The sequence below is a fragment of the Coregonus clupeaformis genome, unplaced genomic scaffold (genome assembly GCF_020615455.1).
Source record: "Coregonus clupeaformis isolate EN_2021a unplaced genomic scaffold, ASM2061545v1 scaf0033, whole genome shotgun sequence".
NCBI lineage: Eukaryota > Metazoa > Chordata > Actinopteri > Salmoniformes > Salmonidae > Coregonus > Coregonus clupeaformis.
The window spans coordinates 546,457-567,789 of NW_025533488.1; the positions used below are offsets into that span (position 1 = coordinate 546,457).

The 21,333-nt window shown below is 41.3% G+C and overlaps 1 protein-coding gene across 5 annotated transcripts in view; it reads left to right on the forward strand.

The window, feature by feature from the left end:
- The window catches only part of LOC121585347 (sialic acid-binding Ig-like lectin 12), a 28,328-nt gene extending 10,479 nt beyond the window's left edge, over positions 1-17,849 (forward strand). For 3 of the 5 annotated variants that reach the window (XM_045212622.1, XM_045212621.1, XM_045212623.1), the window contains 9 exons: positions 5,141-5,216; positions 6,235-6,597; positions 6,784-7,074; positions 7,331-7,582; positions 7,732-7,992; positions 8,109-8,205; positions 8,307-8,393; positions 8,533-8,608; positions 17,250-17,849. In XM_045212622.1, coding sequence (XP_045068557.1) covers positions 5,162-5,216; positions 6,235-6,597; positions 6,784-7,074; positions 7,331-7,582; positions 7,732-7,992; positions 8,109-8,205; positions 8,307-8,393; positions 8,533-8,608; positions 17,250-17,315 — 1,548 coding nt within the window. In that variant the 5' untranslated portion in view covers positions 5,141-5,161 and the 3' untranslated portion in view covers positions 17,316-17,849. The remainder of the gene's footprint in view (positions 1-5,140; positions 5,217-6,234; positions 6,598-6,783; positions 7,075-7,330; positions 7,583-7,731; positions 7,993-8,108; positions 8,206-8,306; positions 8,394-8,532; positions 8,609-17,249) is intronic. The other 2 variants (XM_045212624.1, XM_045212625.1) reach the window with 2 other exon arrangements.
- Positions 17,850-21,333: the final 3,484 nt, after the last annotated feature.

The window sequence follows — 21,333 nt, forward strand, 5'->3', positions numbered from 1 at the left end:
CGTGTTGCCCAGCGACAGCCCCAAAACATCACTGCTCTAGAGGAGATCTGCATGGAGGAATGGGCCAAAATACCAGCAACAGTGTGTGAAAACCTTGTGAAGACTTACAGAAAACGTTTGACCTGTGTCATTGCCAACAAAGGGTATATAACAAAGTATTGAGAAACTTTTGTTATTGACCAAATTCTTATTTTCCACCATAATTTGCAAATAAATTCATTAAAAATCCTACAATGTGATTTTCTGGATTTTTTTCCCTCATTTTGTCTGTCGTAGTTGACGTGTACCTATGATGAAAATTACAGGCCTCTGTCATCTTTTCAAGTGGCAGAACTTGCACAATTGGTGGCTGACTAAATACTTGTTTTCCCCACTGTACATGTGTCCACCCCCCTATCCCCAGGTGAGTCTACTGGGCTATGAAACTCTAGCGCAGCGCATCAACAAACCTGCCACCCTGTTGTCAGCTTCCCGCAGACCATTCACTGAGGAAGGATGGTGTTATCAAGGCTTTCAAAGGCCACATTTTGGGGATGACCAAATGCAGTAAAGTTTTGTTTAAAGAACTAATTTTAATTTTAATTTTAATAAAACAATAACTTTTTCATAGCATGTTTGTAACATTGGTCTTCACGTTTACTAACTTCTGTGGTAACTTAAACATCAAGACAAATACACTTAGAGCTTATGATTCAACAGGTCTAAAATACAACAAATGCAAGTCTCATGTCCAGTGTGAAAACATTTTTATCCATGTACAGTACAAGTCAAAAGTTTGGACACACCTACTCATTCAAGGGTTTTTATTTATTTTGACTATTTTCTACATTGTAGAATAATAGTGAAGACATCAAAACTATGAAATAACACATATGGAATCATCTGGTAAGCAAAAAAGTGTTAAACAAATCAAAATATATTTTGTATTTGAGATTCTTCAAATAGCCACCCTTTGCCTTGATGAACTCTGCACACTCTTGGGATTCTCTCAACCAGCTTCACTTGGAATGCTTTTCCCAACAGTCTTGAAGGAGTTCCCACATATGCTGAGCACTTGTTGGCTGCTTTTCCTTCACTCTGCAGTCCGACTCATCCCAAACCATCTCAACTGGGTGGAGGTCGGGTGATTGTGGAGGCCAGGTCATCTAATGCAGCACTCCATCACGCTCCTTCTTGGTAAAATAGCCCTTACACAGCCTGGAGGTGTGTTGGGACATTGTTCTGTTGAAAAACAAATGAGAGTCCCACTAAGCCCAAACCAGATGGGATGGCGTATCGCTGCAGAATGCTGTGGTAGCCATGCTGGTTAAGTGTGCCTTGAATTCTAAATAAATCACAGACAGTGTCACCAGCAAAGCACCCCCACACCACAACACCTCCTCCTCCATGCTTTACGGTGGGAACTACACATGCAGAGATGATCCGTTCACCCGCACCGCGTCTCACAAAGACACGGCGGTTGGAACCAAAAATCTCCAATTTGGACTCCAGACCAAAGGACAAATTTCCACCGGTCTAATGTCCATTGCTCGTGTTTCTTGGCCCAAGCAGATCTCTTCTTCTTATTGATGACCTTTAGTAGTGGTTTCTTTGCAGCAATTCGACCATGAAGGCCTGATTCACACAATCCCTTCTGAACAGCTGATGTTGAGATGTGTCTGTGACTTGAACCCTGTGAAGCATTTATTTGGGCTGCAATTTCTGAGGCTGGTAACTCTAATGACTTATTCTCTGCAGCAGAGGTAACTCTGGGTCTTCCTTTCCTGTGGCGGTCCTTATGAGATCCAGTTTCATCATAGCGCTTCATGGTTTTTGTGACTGCACTTGAAGAAACTTTCAAAGTTATACGTTTTACACTTTTTTGGTTACTACATGATTCCATGTGTGTTATTTCATAGTTTTGATGTCTTCACTATTATTCCACAATGTAAAAAATGGTAAGAAAAATAAATAATAACCCTTGAATGAGTAGGTGTGTCCAAACCTTTGACTGGTAGTGTATATTAGACACATCACACGTGTGTCAACCAAAATATATATATATCCAATACAAGAATAAAGAATGGGACAAGTAGACAAATTGTATATAAGTCAGTGCTTGTGTTTGTATTAGATTGTATGAATTTGAGAGGTTACATACAATACATTGGCAGAATGGCTTTACTCGTTACTGTTATTCATTATTCACTGTGTTTTTATTCCTCATGTCACTTTCTATTATTATTCATTTTGTACCTTTATCTTTATCTCTGCATTGTTGGAAAATGACCCGTAAGCATTTCACTGTTAGTCTACACCTGTAGTTTATGAAGCACGTGGCAAATAAAATGTCATTCAATTTGATTTGAGAGAGAGAGGGACTGTTGCTGTACTCCCAGGTAAGGCCCTTGCTTTCGATACCACTATAGGCCCCAGTATTCAGTCAGGCAGCTTGAAGAGGATGTGCGTTACCATCCAGGCCCATGTAACAGCATGCAGTGGCATGATAGTGAGATGACCATAAATGCATTATGTGCTTTTCATCACCAAAGCAATGTTAGCATGAACAATTGAACCCTTTTGTTAGTGTGATTGATATATGAAAATTAACATAGAATATTCAGTTCATAAGCATTAACTGTAATACCCCCAGGGTCCTGTGGTGAAACGACTGCTGTGCAAGGTATTGGGCAACAACTTTCTTCCCGGGCCCATATTCACAAAGAGTCTTCAGATTAGGAACAGTGATCTAGGACCAGCTCCCCCTTGTCAATTTAATCATATTCATTGTGGTCTAAAAGGCAAAACTGATCCTAAATCAGTACTACGCTGAGATGCTTCATGAAAACGGGCCCATCACCTGAAATGCAACACCAAAAACATTAATAAGAATTAGCTTAGTCAGTCAGTAACTTAACTAACTAATGAAACACTCATGTAAATGTGCACAAGCCTATTCAGCCAAATTGCAGTGCCTTCTGAAAGTATTCACACCCCTTGACTTTTTACACATTGTGTTGTGTTACAGCCTGAATTTAAAATGGATTAAAGTAAGATTTTTTTTGTCACTGGCCAATTCAAAATAATGTAATAGTGGAATTATGTTTTTCAAAATGTTTACAAATTAACAAAAAATTAAAAGCTTAAATGTCTTGAGTCAATAAGTATACTGAACACAACATAACAATTTCAAAGATTTAGCTGAGTTACAGTACATATAAGGAATTCAGTCAATTGAAATAAATAAATTAGGTTCTAATCTATGGATGTTACATGACTGGGCCAGGGCTCAGCCATGAGTAGGCCTGGGAGGGCATAGGCTCACCCACATGGGAACCAGGCCCAGCCAATGGGGAGCCAGGCCCAGCCAATGAGTATGAGTTTTTCCCCACAAAATAGTTTTATTACAGACAGAAATACTCCTCAGCACCCCTCCCCCCTCTCCCCTCAGACGATCCCGCAGGTATAGAAGCCGGATGTGAAGGTCCTGGGCTGGCGTGGTTACATGTGATCTGTAGTTGTGAGACCGGTTGGACGTACGTACTGTCAAATGTTCTAAAATTACATTGGATATGGCTTATGGTAGAGAAATGAACATTGAATTCTCTGGCAACAGCTCTGGTGGACATTCCTTCAGTCATCATGACAATTGCACGCTGCCCCAAAATATCTGTGACATCTATGGCAAGCCTAAATAAGTTCAGGAGTAAAACATTGCTTAAGTCACATAATACGTTGAATGGACTCACTCTGTGTGCAATAATAGTGTTTAACATGATTTTGAATTTACCTCTGTACCCCACACATACAATTATCTGTAAGGTCCCTCCGTCAAGCAGTGAATTTCAAACAGATTCAACCACAAAGACCAGGGAGGTTTTCCAATGCCTCGCAAAGAAGGGCACCTATTGGTAGATGGGTAAAAAACAAACAGACATTGAATATCCCTTTGAGCATAATAATAGTAAGCCATTTAGCAGACACTTTTATCCAAAGCGACTTACAGTCATGTGTGCATACATTTTTACGTATGGGTGGTCCCGGGGATCGAAGCCACTATCCTGGCGTTACAAGCGCCATGCTCTACCAATTGAGCTACAGAGGACCATGGTGACGTTATTAACTACACTTGGATGGTATATCAATACACCCAGTCACTACAAAGATAAAGGTGTCCTTCCTAACTCAGTTGCTGGAGAGGAAGGAAACCGCACAGGGATTTCAATATGAGTCCAATGGTCACTTTAAAAGAGTTACAGAGTTTAATGGCTATGTTAGGAGAAAACTGAGGATGGATCAACAACATTGTAGCTACTCCACAACACTAACCATTTTGACAGAGTGAAAAGAAGGAAGCCTGTACATAATAAAAATATTCCTAAACATGCATCCTGTTTGAAACAAGGCACTAAAGTAATACTGAAAAAATTTGGCAAAGCAATTAACTTTTGTCCTGAATACAAAGGCTTTTTTGCACCCTAAAATAAACATTGTAGAATCACCCGCACAAGTGGACAGTTTTGGGATCATATATTTTTTGATGTCCCCACTATGTTCTCACCAGACTGTTCCCACAACCTAATGAAACATTCTAGGAACCTTTAAAGAACAGATTAAATATGTTCTAGGAACGTTCTTGCAACATCAGGCGAATGTTTTATACAAACATTCAAAAATCATCAGCACGACTGGACAGTTTTTGTGTTGTGAGAATATTTGGGAACTTTCACAGAACAAGTTTTGAAATGCTGGGCCGTATATACATATAAAGTGGGTAAAACAGTATGTTAACATTATTAATGTGACCAGTGTTCAATGACTCTATGTACATAGGGCAGCAGTACTGGGTGGTAGCTGGCTAGTGACGGTGTCTAAGGTTCAGGGCAGGGTACTGAGCGGAGGCCGGTTAACCATCAAGGGAATTGTTAACTCACCTACCATCAGTCAGAGACAAAATATGGGAAGTCGTGATGGCAAAAATAAAGAAATCATTTTAGATGTCTCTGAAGGAGACCTTAGTCTCTGAAGGAGGGTGGTTATCTGACATGAACGAGCAAGAATTGTCAAACTACGCAAGTAAGTGATTTGGAGTTTAGATATTAAAAGTATCAAATGCAATGCTAACTTTCTAGTGATAATAAAATGTTCCTTATTCCTTCAGGTCCAGCACTGAGGGGAGGAGATGGGGAGTGAGAAATTACCACACCGTTTTCTTATTCATTGCATTTGGCTTGGAGGTAGGCTACAAATATAGATTCTGTATACAGTAAAAAATATTGTAGTCAAATGCAGTGGCAGTCTGTGCCGTTTATGAACATGGCCTTATTTCTATTACAGCATATTGGATGACTGTCATTCACATTCCATTCACCCAGCTCAATGTAACATCGATTGGTTTAGGCTACTACATGATGCTCAAGTTTTCCCTGTACCCATCATGAGGTTGATACAACCTAGCCTAGGAATTCATGTTTACAACGTAGGTGCACAGGTTGAGAGAATTTTGAGTAATCAAGGTGACAGACAGTGACACAGTCAATACCGCTTTGCACACTCTTGCCTGCATTTAGCTGATCTAGAGTATAATCATTAGTTCAACAGTTGCAAATGAGAGTTTCTATTGGACCAATTCAGGTATGTTTATCCCTGTTTCGTTCCGTTTGTGTCCATTTAAGAAACGTTTTTCAACAGAATCGCCACAATGAATACACACCTGATCACACGCAAACACAGTTAACTTTCATACCAGCCATATACAAACAGTTCATTGTATATACAATTCCTTCTCTATCTACACACTCTCCTCCTTTCACCTTTTCCCTTTGTTTGTGGACTTCAGTGCACAACACATCAGCTGTCTGTGACCAGGTGAAAAAAACTTTCCAAGCCTAACCTTCATATCATGACTCCTAACCTCACACAGCCTACATCGTTGTCACGTCATAGTCAACATAGCTGCTAGAACCAACGCGTTAGTAAACCCGCTACAATCATGGACTACAGTGTACAGTCAGCAGCAAGCAGTTAGCATTTACACCGGCGGGCCCTGGTGGCTTTAAATTAATAAAACCAAAAGCTTACCTTGACTTGGAAGAGTTCCAGCCTTGGATAGCCAGCTAGCTAACATAGCATCCCTTTCTGTTTGAGCCGGGTGTTTGAGTAGGCTGAACTAACTAGCTGCATTCCATTCATTTACTCATATTCCTTGACTGTGTCCAACACCTCTGACTAACATTTCCCCCACTGCTATTTGAGTGATGGGAGTTGATGCCTCGTCATGGACTGCTGAGGTGCCCAGCTCAGTCTCCGGCCTATATGGCTCATGCATCGTGATTCCCTGCTCATTCAACTACCCAGAACCAAAGATAAAGCCCTTTGAACTCACTGGCATCTGGTTCAAAGGCGCTTATGAGGTTATATACCACCCAGACAGCTCCAGCGTCATCAAAGACTACAAGGGTCGTACAGAGCTGGTGGGAGACCTCCGGCAGAATAACTGCTCACTCAGAATCGACCCCCTCCATCACAGTGACAAAGGACCATTTACTTTCAGGCTTGAAATCAAAGATCATAGCAAAGCTTCATACAAAGATGACACAGTCTCCATTGCAGTGAGCAGTAAGTTTCCCGTGGAAAATTGACAAGGAAGATTTTCAAATGTATTAATTATAGTATCCTATTTAACCTAATGTTATCTTATTAGCTATAGCTTCTTGTTGATTATAATTGTAATGGTACAGAAAGGACAGACCCAAGAATAAGTGGAAGCACACTGCTATAACTGTTGTCATCTCTTAATTTCAGGCTCTCCAGACCCCCCCTCTCTGTCAGTGAGGGAGGAGGTGAAGGTGGGGGAGGAGGTATCTGCCTCCTGCTCTGTGTCTCACTCCTGCCCATCTGATCCCCCTCTCCTCACCTGGAGCCACTCTGGAACACCCAGCATCCAATCACAGCAGCAGACCAACGGCCAGTGGGAAGTGACATCATCCCTGACTATTAGATCCACCATCGCTGATAACAACCAGTCTCTGGTCTGCACAGCAGCGTACAGGGGAGGGAAGACAGTGAGAAGCTCCAAGACGCTAAATGTAAAATGTAAGTGGTCCACACCTGTGTGTTAACAACACTGTTCGGAAGATTTTCACTTTCACTTCTGTGAAAACAGAATATTTCTGTGAATATGAGGAAAGTGAAACTAGAATTAAACTTACATGATAAGGAAACTAAAACTTTGTCCACTCTTAACCTTTGGAAATTAAAATATATTGAGGGCATGTGGTTGATCCACTGAATCTGTCCTAAGATGTTTATTACATAGTAATGGAATTCTTGCTAATTATGTTATTCATAGATGCCCCAGTGGACGTGAAGGTGGAGGGAGTGTCCAGTGTGAAGGAAGGAGACTCTGTAGAGCTGAGATGCTCCAGTGACAGTAACCCTGCTGTCCACAGCTACCGATGGCACAACAGCAGAGGGCCTCTGCCCACCACGGGACCTACCATCACACTGGAGAATGTGACCAGACTCACTGAAGCCCTCTACTGCACTGCCATCAACACAGAGGGACTAGGCCAATCCAGCCCACTGAAGCTCAGTGTAGAGTGTAAGTAGATCCAGAGTTAGTTGATTCATCCACATGTTGTCACTAAGGGGCATGTCATGTCTGTGTATATAATATTAAGACAATGCTCCTGAGGATGTAGTTAGCACTACATGTTCAGTTGAAACAACTGTTCATCATTCTCATCCCAGACCCCCCTGTGATCAAAGTGGGCTCTGCCTGCACTTCAGATAGCTCCATGATAACTTGTCTGTGCATTGTGGATTCGGAGCCCCCCGGCACTGTGGAGTGGTCTCTTCCAGCAGGACTCTTGCCCAGTACCAGGGTAGAGATGCATGGGTCAGTTACCATGGTGACCCTACAGAGGGCACTAGGCTTCTCAGAGACCGTCCACTGCAATGCCAGCAACACACAGGGCAATGCCACCTTGTCCTTCACTGTGCCCACAAATGGTAAGGGAAACAGTGGAGGGAAGTGTATCAATAATTAATTATTATTATGCTATATTTATATCATAAGGAATAGTATGGGTACATTGAATAAATCATATTCATCTGTTTTTGGACAGATAAGATGTTCATGCTGTACGTTTCAATTGGTATTGCTGCATTAGTGGTGGTAGTAATACTAATTATCATGTCAGCTTGCCTGTCGACCAAGAAGGGGTAAGTTACACTTTTATTTCTTTTTGGAGGGAGTTATGTAGATTTTTGTTTCTTGATAGCTGTTTTGTTCTGTTTTGATATCTTGGCATTTTTCTCATCAGTGGGAGGAGTCATAGTAACCAGCCAATAACCAGTATGCAGGACATGGATGCAGCAAAGGGTGCTTCCTCAGATCCCTCACCATCTAGGTATTTTTCTACAGGCTGTTCTATCTGTGATCATAATGTATACATCCTGCTGAGTTGCTAAAGACCATTAGCCTACATTCACTCTTGTTGTGTCATATAAAGAGAATGCATCACATAGTGGCCCTAACTCTATCCACAGGAAAGAGCAGAAAGACTCCAGCAGTGAAATCCACACAAACTACTACACCAACGATCAGCTATACAGCAACATAGAGGTACTGTATGTACTGTAGACAGAGTGTGAATTACACCATAACATTCAGGGGGGCCTCTATTGAGTCCATTCGCTTGCCCGTGCAGAGTTTTTTTCAATTAATAATAAAGACGTAAATTAAACAGTCAAAATGTATTACCTTTCAATGTGGCATGAACACAACCAGTCATGATATTTTAATCTGATTGTCAAACAAATCACTTCAAAAAGTAAGCTACCTGTGCATGTTGGTCCACTCAAACATAATTACAGCATCCAAACTGTATGTAGTCTATAATTGCCCCATTTGATGAATGGAAATATACATCTCTTACAAAACACCAAAAAGTTTGCCAATGACATTCAGCGATTGCTAATGATTAGGACTACATTATTAGAAAAAACGGGATGGTCACCCTAACATCAGTTGCGGTCAGTGCAGTGTAAGATGAGGGAGGACGATTGTTTAATTTTTGTACGAGCGTGGTCTTATTTCTATTACAGCATATTGGATGATTGTCATTCATAGTCCATTTTAGGCTACTACATGATACTAAAATTTTCCCTATACCCATCATGAGGTTGCTACAACCTAGCCTATGAATGAACGTTTACAACCTAGCTGCACAGGTCGAGAGAATAATGTGAGTAATCAAGGTGACAGACATTGACACAGTCAACACCGCCTTGCACACTTGCCTGCATCTAGCTGATCTAAGGTATAATCATTAGTCCAGCAGTTGCAAACAAGAGTTTCTATTGGACAAATTCAGGTATGTTTATCCCTGTTTCGTTCCGTTTGCTTCCATTTAAGAAATGTTTTTCAATATTATGGACTGAATGAATACACCCATGATCACCGCAAACACAGTTCACTTTCATAGCAGCCACATACAAACAGCTTGATAATTTTCTCATTATAAATTTCCTTCTCGCATCTACGCACTCTCCTCCTCTGACCTTTTCCCTTCGCTTGTGAACTTCATTACGCAATACAACAGCTTCATACCATAACCGCAACACACAGCCTACATCGTTGTCACCATATTAGTTAACATCATAGTTAACATAGCTAACATTAGCTACTAGAACTAATGTGTTAATAAACCCGCTACAATCATGCAGTACAATGTAAATCAAGCAGTTTAGCAGTTACACCGGCGGGCCACGGTGGCAATAAATTAATAAAACCAAAAGCCTTGACTTGGAAGAGTTCCAGTGTTGGATAGCCATAGCCAGCTAGCTAACATAGCATCCCTCTCTGTTTGAGCCAGGTGTTTGAGTAGGCTAAACTAGCTAGCTGCATTCACTGGCTAAGTAAGTGAAAGTGAAACAAAAAATACAATGAAATATAGCTATCTCTCTCTTCTCCTTCATTTTTGAAGAAATGTATTTGTTCAAAACTGTTCAACTATTGTCTTTCTATCTCTTTGAGTCAACTACTCACAACATTTTATGCGCTGCAGTGCAAGCTAGCTGAAGCTTATGCTTTCAGTATTAGATTAATTCTCTGATCCTTTGATTGTGTGGACAACATGTCAGTTCACACTGCAAGAGCTCTGATAGATTGGAGGACGTCCTCCAGAAGTTGTCATGATTACTGTGTAAGTCTATGGAAGGGGGTGAGAACCATGAGCCTCTTAGGTTTTGTTTTAGAAGTCAATGTACCCAGGGGAGGACGGAAACTAGCTGTCCTCCGGCTACACCATGGTACTACCCTGGAGAGTGCTGTTGAGGCTACTGTAGACCTTCACAGTAAACAGTGTGTTTTAATCAATTATTTGGTGACGTGGATATATTTAGAATAGTTTTATCCAAAAAGGACAGCTTTTTTATTGTTTCACTATTTTTATGAAATTCACTGAGGAGGATGGTCCTTCCCTTCCTCCTATGAGGAGCCTCCACTGCCTAACATACAAAGTCAACTTACTAGACTAGGTTACAATGTGTATTACCATAAACTTGAAATAGGCCTACCAGTAGCCAGTTATGTAGTGATAAAAAATAGGTGGGTAAACTCTGATTGCCGGTAAGGGGTAAAGAAATTGGTAACGCTCCCTATATTTTCAATGAATTGTTCGGAAAAAGGTGGGTAAACGGTGTTTACTTGCGTTTACCCTCCACTAGGCCTACACCACTGCCGGTAGCCTACCCTCTCAGTCGAGGCAATTTTACACACATGTTCGAACACACGCAGAACAGGTAGCCTACATTCAATATAATTGAATCAAAACATGTTTTACACCCTAGTTCATGAGTTGTCCATAATTCATTAGTTAATTCTTGGATTCTTCATAGATCATGTGACATATAACACTACCTTTCTTTTCCTTACATTAATGACATTTATGACAATGTTATTTGTCATTATTAAGCATTTAACAATTGAATTAGAACATTGAACTTAAACCCTGTATGAATCATGAATCTTGGAGGTCTCGGAAAATGCACTGTAAGTGTAACTATGCCTACGTAACATTTCATTATGTTTCGCCGTGAAAACAGTTCTCATGGACACACAAATCCAAAATAATGTTTGTCCTATGGCATTGCAAAATCGAATGCTTCTAACCGAACGTTAAACTCTTCTAACCGAAAGAGTCACCTTATTTAATGTGCATTTGTGTCTAGCTGTAGGCTAGTTGTCTAGTGATATTGTCGACCATCATCAGCTGATCCAGGAAAGAAAACAATATGAATAGAAAATGATAAAGCTAAATAAATGTTCTACTACTTCTGGCCACAGATGGCACAGAGAACACCAGTACCCATGCGCACCTGAAAAACAAAGCAATGAGTGCTCTAAACAACTGACAAAAGCAAACAATGATAAATCAACGGATAGATCTAATGCATTGGAATAAAAGCTATTTTTATCAAGGAAGCATGGCAAAGAAATTGTGAAAATCAGGAAATACAAAGGAAAATCTATGCGCAAGGAGCTCAGCCGAGGCCAAAATTCAACACTACTGGGTGGACAGCACTGCCACATAGTAATAAATAGTTTAGACCATGACAGCCATGGGTGTTCATTTCAATCAATCAATCAATCAATTTTATTTTATATAGCCCTTCTTACATCAGCTAATATCTCGAAGTGCTGTACAGAAACCCAGCCTAAAACCCCAAACAGCTAGTAATGCAGGTGTAGAAGCACGGTGGCTAGGAAAAACTCCCTAGAAAGGCGAAAGCCTAGGAAGAAACCTAGAGAGGAACCAGGCTATGAGGGGTGGCCAGTCCTCTTCTGGCTGTGCCGGGTGGAGATTATAACAGAACCATGCCAAGATGTTCAAAAATGTTCATAAGTGACAAGCATGGTCAAATAATAATCAGGAATAAATCTCAGTTGGCTTTTCATAGCCGATCATTAAGAGTTGAAAACAGCAGGTCTGGGACAGGTAGGGGTTCCATAACCGCAGGCAGAACAGTTGAAACTGGAATAGCAGCAAGGCCAGGCGGACTGGGGACAGCAAGGAGTCACCACGGCCGGTAGTCCCGACGTATGGTCCTAGGGCTCAGGTCTCTCAGTTGGCTTTTCATGGCCGATCATTAAAGAGTTGAAAACAGCAGGTCTGGGACAGGTAGGGGTTTCGTAGCCGCAGGCAGAACAGTTGAAACTGGAATAGCAGCAAGGCCAGGCGGACTGGGGACAGCAAGGTGTCATCATGCCCGGTAGTCCTGACGTATGGTCCTAGGGCTCAGGTTCTCAGAGAGAAAGAGAGAACGAGAGAATTAGAGAGAGCATACTTAAATTCCACAGGACACTGGATAAGACAGGAGAAGTACTCCAGGTATAACCAACTAACCCCAGCCCCCCGACACATAAACTACTGCAGCATAAATACTGGAGGCTGAGACAGGAGCGGTCCGGAGACACTGTGGCCCCATCCGAAGAAACCCCGGACAGGGCCAAACAGGAAGGATATAACCCCACCCACTCCGCCAAAGCACAGCCCCCGCACCACTAGAGGGATATCCCCAACCACCAACTTACAATCCTGAGACAAGGCCGAGTATAGCCCCACAGAGGTCTCCACCACAGCACAAACCAAGGGGGGCGCCAACCCAGACAGGAAGATCACGTCAGTAACTCAACCCACTCAAGTGGGCGCACCCTCCCAGGGACGGCATGAAAGAGCACCAGCAAGCCAGTGACTCAGCCCCTGCAACAGGGTTAGAGGCAGAGAACCCCAGTGGAGAGGGGAACCGGCCCGGCAGAGACAGCAAGGGCTGTTCGTTGCTCCAGCCTTTCCGTTCACCTTCACACTCCTGGGCCAGACTACACTCAATCATATGACCTACTGAAGAGATAAGTCTTCAGTAAAGACTTAAAGGTTGAGACCGAGTCTGCGTCTCTCACATGGGTAGGCAGACTGTTCCATAAAAATGGAGATCTATAGGAGAAAGCCCTGCCTCCCGCTGTTTGCTTAGAAATTCTAGGGACAATTAGGAGGCCTGCGTCTTGTGACCGTAGCGTGCGTATTGGTATGTACGGCAGGACCAACTCGGAAAGATAGGTAGGAGCAAGCCCATGTAACGCTTTATAGGTTAACAGTAAAACCTTGAAATCAGCCCTTGCCTTAACAGGAAGCCAGTGTAGGGAAGCTAGCACTGGAGTAATATGATCAAATTTCTTGGTTCTAGTCAGGATTCTAGCAGCCGTATTTAGCACTAACTGAAGTTTATTTAGTGCTTTATCCGGGTAGCCGGAAAATAGAGCATTGCAGTAGTCTAACCTAGAAGTAACAAATGCATGGATTAATTTTTCTGCATCATTTTTGGACAGAAAATTTCTGATTTTTGCAATGTTACGTAGATGGAAAAAAGCTGTCCTTGAAACAGTCTTGATATGTTCGTCAAAAGAGAGATCAGGGTCAAGAGTAACACCGAGGTCCTTCACAGTTTTATTTGAGACGACTTTACAACCATCTAGATGAATTGTCAGATTTAACAGAAGATCTCTTTGTTTCTTGGGACCTAGAACAAGCATCTCTGTTTTGTCCGAGTTTAAAAGTAAAACGTTTTCAGCCATCCACTTCCTTATGTCTGAAACACAGGCTTCTAGCGAGGGCAATTTTGGGGCTTCACCATGTTTCATTGAAATGTACAGCTGTGTGTCATCCGCATAGCAGTGAAAGTTAACATTATGTTTTCGAATAACATCCCCAAGAGGTAAAATATATAGTGAAAACAATAGTGGTCCTAAAACGGAACCTTGAGGAACACCGAAATGTACAGTTGATTTGTCGGAGGACAGACCATTCACAGAGACAAACTGATATCTTTCCGACAGGTAGGATCTAAACCAGGCCAGAACTTGTCCGTGTAGACCAATTTGGGTTTCCAGTCTCTCCAAAAGAATGTGGTGATCGATGGTGTCAAAGGCAGCACTAAGGTCTAGTAGCACGAGGACAGATGCAGAGCCTCGGTCTGACGCCATTAAAAGGTCATTTACCACCTTCACAAGTGCAGTCTCAGTGCTATGATGGGGTCTAAAACCAGACTGAAGCATTTCGTATACATTGTTTGTCTTCAGAAAGGCAGTGAGGTTGCTGCGCAACAGCTTTTTCTAAAATTTTTGAGAGGAATGGAAGATTCGATATAGGCCGATAGTTTTTTATATTTTCCGGGTCAAGGTTTGGCTTTTTCAAGAGAGGCTTTATCACTGCCACTTTTAGTGAGTTTGGTACACATCCGGTGGATAGAGAGCTGTTTATTATGTTCAACATAGGAGGGCCAAGCACAGGAAGCAGCTCCTTCAGCAGTTTAGTAGGAATAGGATCCAGTATGCAGCTTGAAGGTTTAGAGGCCATGATTATTTTCATCATTGTGTCAAGAGATATAGTACTAAAACACTTAAGTGTCTCTCTCCCGATCCCAGGCCCTCGCAGATCTGCGCAGATCCAGGACAGCTAAGCCCTGGAGGAATACGCAGATTCAAAGAGGAGTCCGTAATTTGCTTTCTAATGGTCATGATCTTTTCCTCAAAGAAGTTCATGAATTTATCACTGCTGAAGTGAAAGCCATCCTCTCTTGGGGAATGCTGCTTTTTAGTTAGCTTTTGCAACAGTATCAAAAGAAATTTTGGATTGTTCTTATTTTCCTCAATTAAGTTGGAAAAGTAGGATGATCGAGCAGCAGTGAGGGCTCTTCGGTACTGCACGGTACTGTCTTTCCAAGCTAGTCGGAAGACTTCCAGTTTGGTGTGGCGCCATTTCGTTCCAATTTCCTGGAAGCTTGCTTCAAAGCTCGGGTATTTTCTGTATACCAGGGAGCTAGTTTCTTATGACAAATGTTTTTCGTTTTTAGGGTGCAACTGCATCTAGGGTATTGCGCAAGGTTAAATTGAGTTCCTCAGTTAAGTGGTTAACTGATTTTTGTCCTCTGACGTCCTTGGGTAGGCAGAAGGAGTCTGGAAGGGCATCAATGAATTTTTGTGTTGTTTGAGAATTTATAGCACGACTTTTGATGCTCCTTGGTTGGGGTCTGAGCAGATTATTTGTTGCGATTGCAAATGTAATAAAATGGTGGTCCGATAGTCCAGGATTTTGTGGAAAAACATTAAGATCTACAACATTTATTCCATGGGACAAAACTAGGTCCAGAGTATGACTGTGGCAGTGAGTAGGTCCAGAGACATGTTGGACAAAACCCACTGAGTCGATAATGGCTCCGAAAGACTTTTGGAGTGGGTCTGTGGACTTCTCCATGTGAATATTAAAATCACCAAAAATTAGAATATGATCTGCTATGACTACAAGGTCTGATAGGAATTCAGGAAACTCAGAGAGGAACGCTGTATATGGCCCAGGAGGCCTGTAAACAGTAGCTATAAAAAGTGATTGAGTAGGCTGCATAGATTTCATGACTAGAAGCTCAAAAGATGAAAACGCCATTTTTTTTTTTGTAAATTGAAATTTGCTATCGTAAATGTTAGCAACACCTCCGCCTTTGCGGGATGCACGGGAATATGGTCACTAGTGTAACCAGGAGGTGAGGCCTCATTTAACACAGCAAATTCATCAGGCTTAAGCCATGTTTCAGTCAGGCCAATCACATCGAGATTATGATCAGTGATTAGTTCATTGACTATGACTGCCTTTGAAGTGAGGGATCTAACATTAAGTAACCCTATTTTGAGATGTGAGGTATCACGATCTCTTTCAATAATGGCAGGAATGGAGGAGGTCTTTATCCTAATAAGATTGCTAGGGTGAACACCGCCATGTTTAGTTTTGCCCAACCTAGGTCGAGGCACAGACACAGTCTCAATGGGTATGGCTGAGCTGACTACACTGACTGTGCTATTGGCAGACTCCACTAAGCTGGCAGGTTGGCTAACAGCCTGCTGCCTGGCCTGCACCCTATTTCACTGTGGGGCTAGAGGAGTTAGAGCCCTATCTATGTTGGTAGATAAGAGGAGAGCACCCCTCCAGCTAGGATGGAGTCCGTCACTCCTCAGCAGGTCAGGCTTGGTCCTGTTTGTGGGTGAGTCCCAGAAAGAGGGCCAATTATCCACAAATGTTATCTTTTGGGAGGGGCAGAAAACAGTTTTCAACCAGCGATTAAGTGCTGAGACTCTGCTGTAGAGCTCGTCACTTCCCCTAACTGGGAGGGGGCCAGAGACAATTACTCGATGCCGACACATCTTTCTAGCTGATTTACAAGCTGAAGCTATGTTGCACTTGGTGACCTCTGACTGTTTCATCCCTAACATCGTTGGTGCCGACGTGGATAACAATATCTCTATACTCTCTACACTCGCCAGTTTTAGCTTTAGCCAGCACCATCTTTAGATTAGCCTTAACGTCGGTAGCCCTGCCCCTGGTAAACAGTGTATGATCGCTGGGTGATTCGTTTTAAGTCTAATACTGCGGGTAATGGAGTCGCCAATGACTAGGGTTTTCAATTTGTCAGAGCTAATGGTGGGAGCCTTCGGCGTCTCAGACCCCGTAACGGGAGGAGTAGAGACTAGAGAAGACTCAGACTCAGACTCCGACTCGCTACATAATGGGGAAAACCGGTTGAAGGTTTCTGTCGGCTGAATGAGCGACACCGGTTGAGCATTCCAACAGTATTTCCCTCCAGAAGCCATGAGAAAGTTGTCCGGCTGCGGGGACTGTGCGGGGGATTTATACTAACGTTACTGTCTGTACTTACTGGTGGCACAGACGCTGTTTCTTCCTTTCCTACACTGAGATTACCCTTGCCTAACGATTGCGTCTGAAGCTGGGCTTGTAGCACAGCTATTTTCGCCGTAAGGCGATCGTTCTCCTGTATATTATGAGTACAGCGACTGCAATTAGAAGACATCATGTTAATGTTACTACTTTCATTTGGAAGCTTTTATTTTCATATTTACCACTGTAAAACAGATTTACCACTACAGTTTAAACAAATAGGAGAATGGTTAAATTAGCATTTATTAGAGACCCCCTCAAAATTGGTCTTTTGTTGCATTTAGGGGAGGTAATATCTCATTCAGGGGAGCTGAGCCCCCCCCTGGCTCCCCTTTAACTCACACCTTGACTGTAGGCCTACTGCATATGTTTACAGCTACTGTAGAGATGTGAGAAGAACTTTGCTCTAAATACAAAGGATTAAAATAACAATAGAGGTGTTGTTGTTGTTGTTGATGATATCTCTGATCTGGTTTCCTATAGGCTGAAGAGGATGGTGACCCATTCGAGTGTGATGGTGGAGATGATGGAGTCTATGCTAACGTGTGAACACAACAGGAAGCATGTGGGAGTCTGGCTCAGAGGTTCCAGTAAAATATTAACATTTTAACCTAATGTAGCTGAGCTGGCGACTGCTTATATTTGTTAGCTATATGGTTCTCATGGCTAAAGAATATGGTACATTCTTATTTGGGTTGCGGCTTTGTGTTATGGATGTTACAAGGCTTTTGTTTTTATCTATGGCTTGGGTGATTCAGAATGAACCTGATATGGATGGCTATACAGTTATAATATTCGAGAAGTAAATATATATGATTGTCTTTGAAAAAACAGTCACCAGTAATCCACTTATGTGTAACTGACACTCAGGTCAGCACAGTGCTTCTGTGGTCCCCTTGAATGTACAGGCAGATACAGTATAGTGTCATTTGTCAAAACAGGCCAGATTGAGATATACTGTATGTACTTGAGATGTAGAATTATAAACTAAAGTACCTTGAAAATCTGCTTCAGATTAAATATGAACATGTGTAATTTTTCAACAACAGCATAGATCAAATTAAAAAACGATGTGTTTCATTGTGTTTTATTATAGTCTGTAATGTTTGTTCCTAAATCTCCCAATCTACTACTGAATTATTTTTTATATTTTTTCTACCATCGTTTATGTTCTTACTGGGACACTCTGCTCCACATTGATCTGCTGGTTGGGGAAAAACAAACATCTAGTGTCATCATAAATCAACTTCATAACTCAAGTACAACATTTTTTAAAGGTCAAGCAGAAGTCTCCCCTTGTCTACCTCTTCTCAGGGGTCTTCACTAGTTAACACAGCAAAGTCATAAACCAACATATGTCTACAAATTATCTTCTTAAAATCTGATTTCAAACCTAACTTTAATCTTAAATTAAGACCAAAAAGCACATTTTTGTTTTTATAGATTTTTACGATATAGCCCATTGCATTTGTGGCTGTGTTATCTGGTTGAAACTCTTCTCAGGTCATGGTGGCCTCTGTAAATCACCACATCTCCTCCTGTTGGTTTGTAGAAGGTATTACATCATATGTTTATATGAAATAGGAATGATGAGCAATAGGAGTAGAGGGCTGAAAGGTGAACAAACCCAATGCACCACCAGTTATATCTGGTCTGCTCTAGATTTACATCAAAGATTGTCATGACAATTTTGTTGTAGATTTGGATCACAATACATGGTTTTGCAGTAAAAGCCCATCTAGACAATGTATCCCAAAGTGATCCCCTATGAAGTTATATACTCTGAGTACAAACAGCATAAAACAACTACGATGTAAAAGATACACAAGGGAAATGCTGCACTCAAATCATTATTTTGGTATTTTACAATATTTTAATTTTTTTTTAATACATTCTGGAACTTTGAGGGTTCATGACATAGCCCCGAAAGTAATTTAATAGGATCTCTATGGCGATTCTGATCCAACCATTAATATGTATGTTGTTGTGCCCCTGGCCTAAGAGGATGGAAGTTCAATGTGTAGCTAGATGTAGAAGGCTAATGTTAACTTGGTAACGTGTCCCATGAATGGAAGTTAGGCTAGTGAGCAAGCATTTTAGCCAGGTAGCCTAGGACAAAAAAAATAAAAGCTTTTATTGTATGACAGAGTGATAGACCGTTTCATCAACATGAAAGAGAGGAGGATTGCATTGGTTTCTCTACAAGTAGGGTGAGTCAACATGTTTGTCTACTTGCTCGAATGCACACACACACATACACACGCAGAAATCAGAACCATGGACAGCCACATCATATTCTTCCCCAGTGATTTTACCAACACCTGACAGCAATGCCTTTATGCCAGGACTTACTATACACTTGTGTTTACTCTATTTAAATATGTACATTTTGCAGTATTACAATGAGATTTTACACACTGGCAATTTTATTTTGCCTCATTTGTTTGAGTTGGAATTTCCCACCCAACTCCACTTTGCACATGGAAGTCAGGCTTTCCTCTTGACTATATGACTACAGTACCCATAATATGAATATATCAGATATGTTACATAGACAGACCATGAGAGGGAGCAAGGGGTGGTGTGAAAAGAGTAGACTTACACAAGGCCTTTGGTCTGATTCTCTACTGTTCTCTCCATAGAGTGTACTCACTCACTCCCCAACAATATGCATTCAGGTGCTATAACCACTATCTATGTATGAGGTCCTACAGCTAGACCACTTGTTGCTTCCTGAATGAGTCACTGCTCAACTTGATCAGAAAAGCCCTACATGACAAGCGAGGGAGGGGCGCTCTATGTTGAACCAACACTTTCTCACCATACACATGTCCACTTGAAGAACAGACATTGTTTTAGTATTATGTTAGCGTAGGATATATGCAGCATTTTTGCTTGGAACTGTTACTGTATTTAGAATTGGGAGTGACTAATGATCTTTATCAATATTAAGGGATAGATTAGTGAAATATGTCTACCAAGTCACAGGTATAGAGATCCTATTAAATTACTAGATGGGCTATGTCATAAACTCTCAAAGTTCCAGAATGTATGAAAATGGCAGCCATTGTGGTCAGGGAGAAATCCAACCCAGTCTATTTGGAATTAATGGCAGTAGAGGCATAGGTGATGCATTTCCTGCTTTTACTTATGCAGGAAAATAAAAGTAAGGCGTGTGTTGTATCAGAAACTGTGTTAACAGAATTATTGTTAACCTTCAATATTGCCATATAATTAGAAATACAGTATATATGTGAAATGTCAAAAGAAATCAAAATTACCAACCCAAATAGCACTGTAACAGCAATCCAAAAGTGTTGTACACATTAGGAACACCTTCCTAATATTGAGTTGCACCCCCTTTTGCCTTCAGTACAGCTTCAATTTGTCGTGGCATGGACCCTACAAGCTGTCGAAAACGTTCCACAGGGATGCTGTCCCATGTTGACCCCAATGCTTCCCACAATTGCGTGAAGTTGGCTGGATGTCCTTTGGGTGGTGGACCATTCTTTGACACACAACTGTTGAGCATGAAAGACCCAGCAGCGTTGCAGTTCTTGTCACATTCAAACCGTTGCGTCTAGCACCTACTACCATACCCCGTTCAAAGGCACTTAAATCTTTGTCTTGCTCATTGGACCTTTTAATGGCACACATACACAATCCATGTCTCAATTGTCTCAAGGCTTAAACATCCTTCTTTAAATTCTTGTTAATCTAACTGCACTGTCCAATTTACAGTAGCTATTACAGTGAAAAAATACAATGCTATTGTTTGAGGAGAGTGCACAAAAACAAAACACTTATCACGGCAACTGGTTTGATACATTCACCTCTGAAGGTAAATAATGTACTTACTTTCAGTAATCTTGCTCTGATTTGTCATCCTGAGGGTCCCAGAAATTAAATGTAGCATAGTTTTGTTTGATAAAATCAATTTTCATATTCAAATGTAGGAACTGGTTTCTACAGTTTGAACCCTTGCTGTCTCTGGCTACACACACACACCCTGCCCGGCCATCTAGATGTGTGAAAGTTAGTGTATAAGCTAATGATCCATCATGTATGACATTTCTGGGAGTATGTAAACTTACATTTTGTATTACCATATACTTTTTTTATGTTCTCTATAGTTATGTACTTGAAAATGTATGAATTTACCAATTTGGCACATTTGGGCAGACTTGATACAAAATAGTCCAGTATTGCAACGCTTCACTAGATCAATCTGAAACTTTGCACACACACACTGCTGCCATCTAGTGGCCAAAATCTAAATTGCGCCTAAACTCCTATATGATACTGTGGCCTTTCTCTTGTATTTAAAAGATGATGGAACAAAAAAAGAAGAAAATAAAACACGTTTTTTTGTTTGTATTATCTTTTACCACATCTAATGTGTTATTTGCTCCTACATTAATTTCACATTTCCACAAACTTCAAAGTGTTTCCTTTCAAATGGTATCAAGAATATGCATATCCTTGCTTCAGGTCCTGAGCTACAGTCAGTTAGATTTGGGTATGTCATTTTAGGCGAAAATTGAAAAAAAGGGTCCAATCCTTAAGA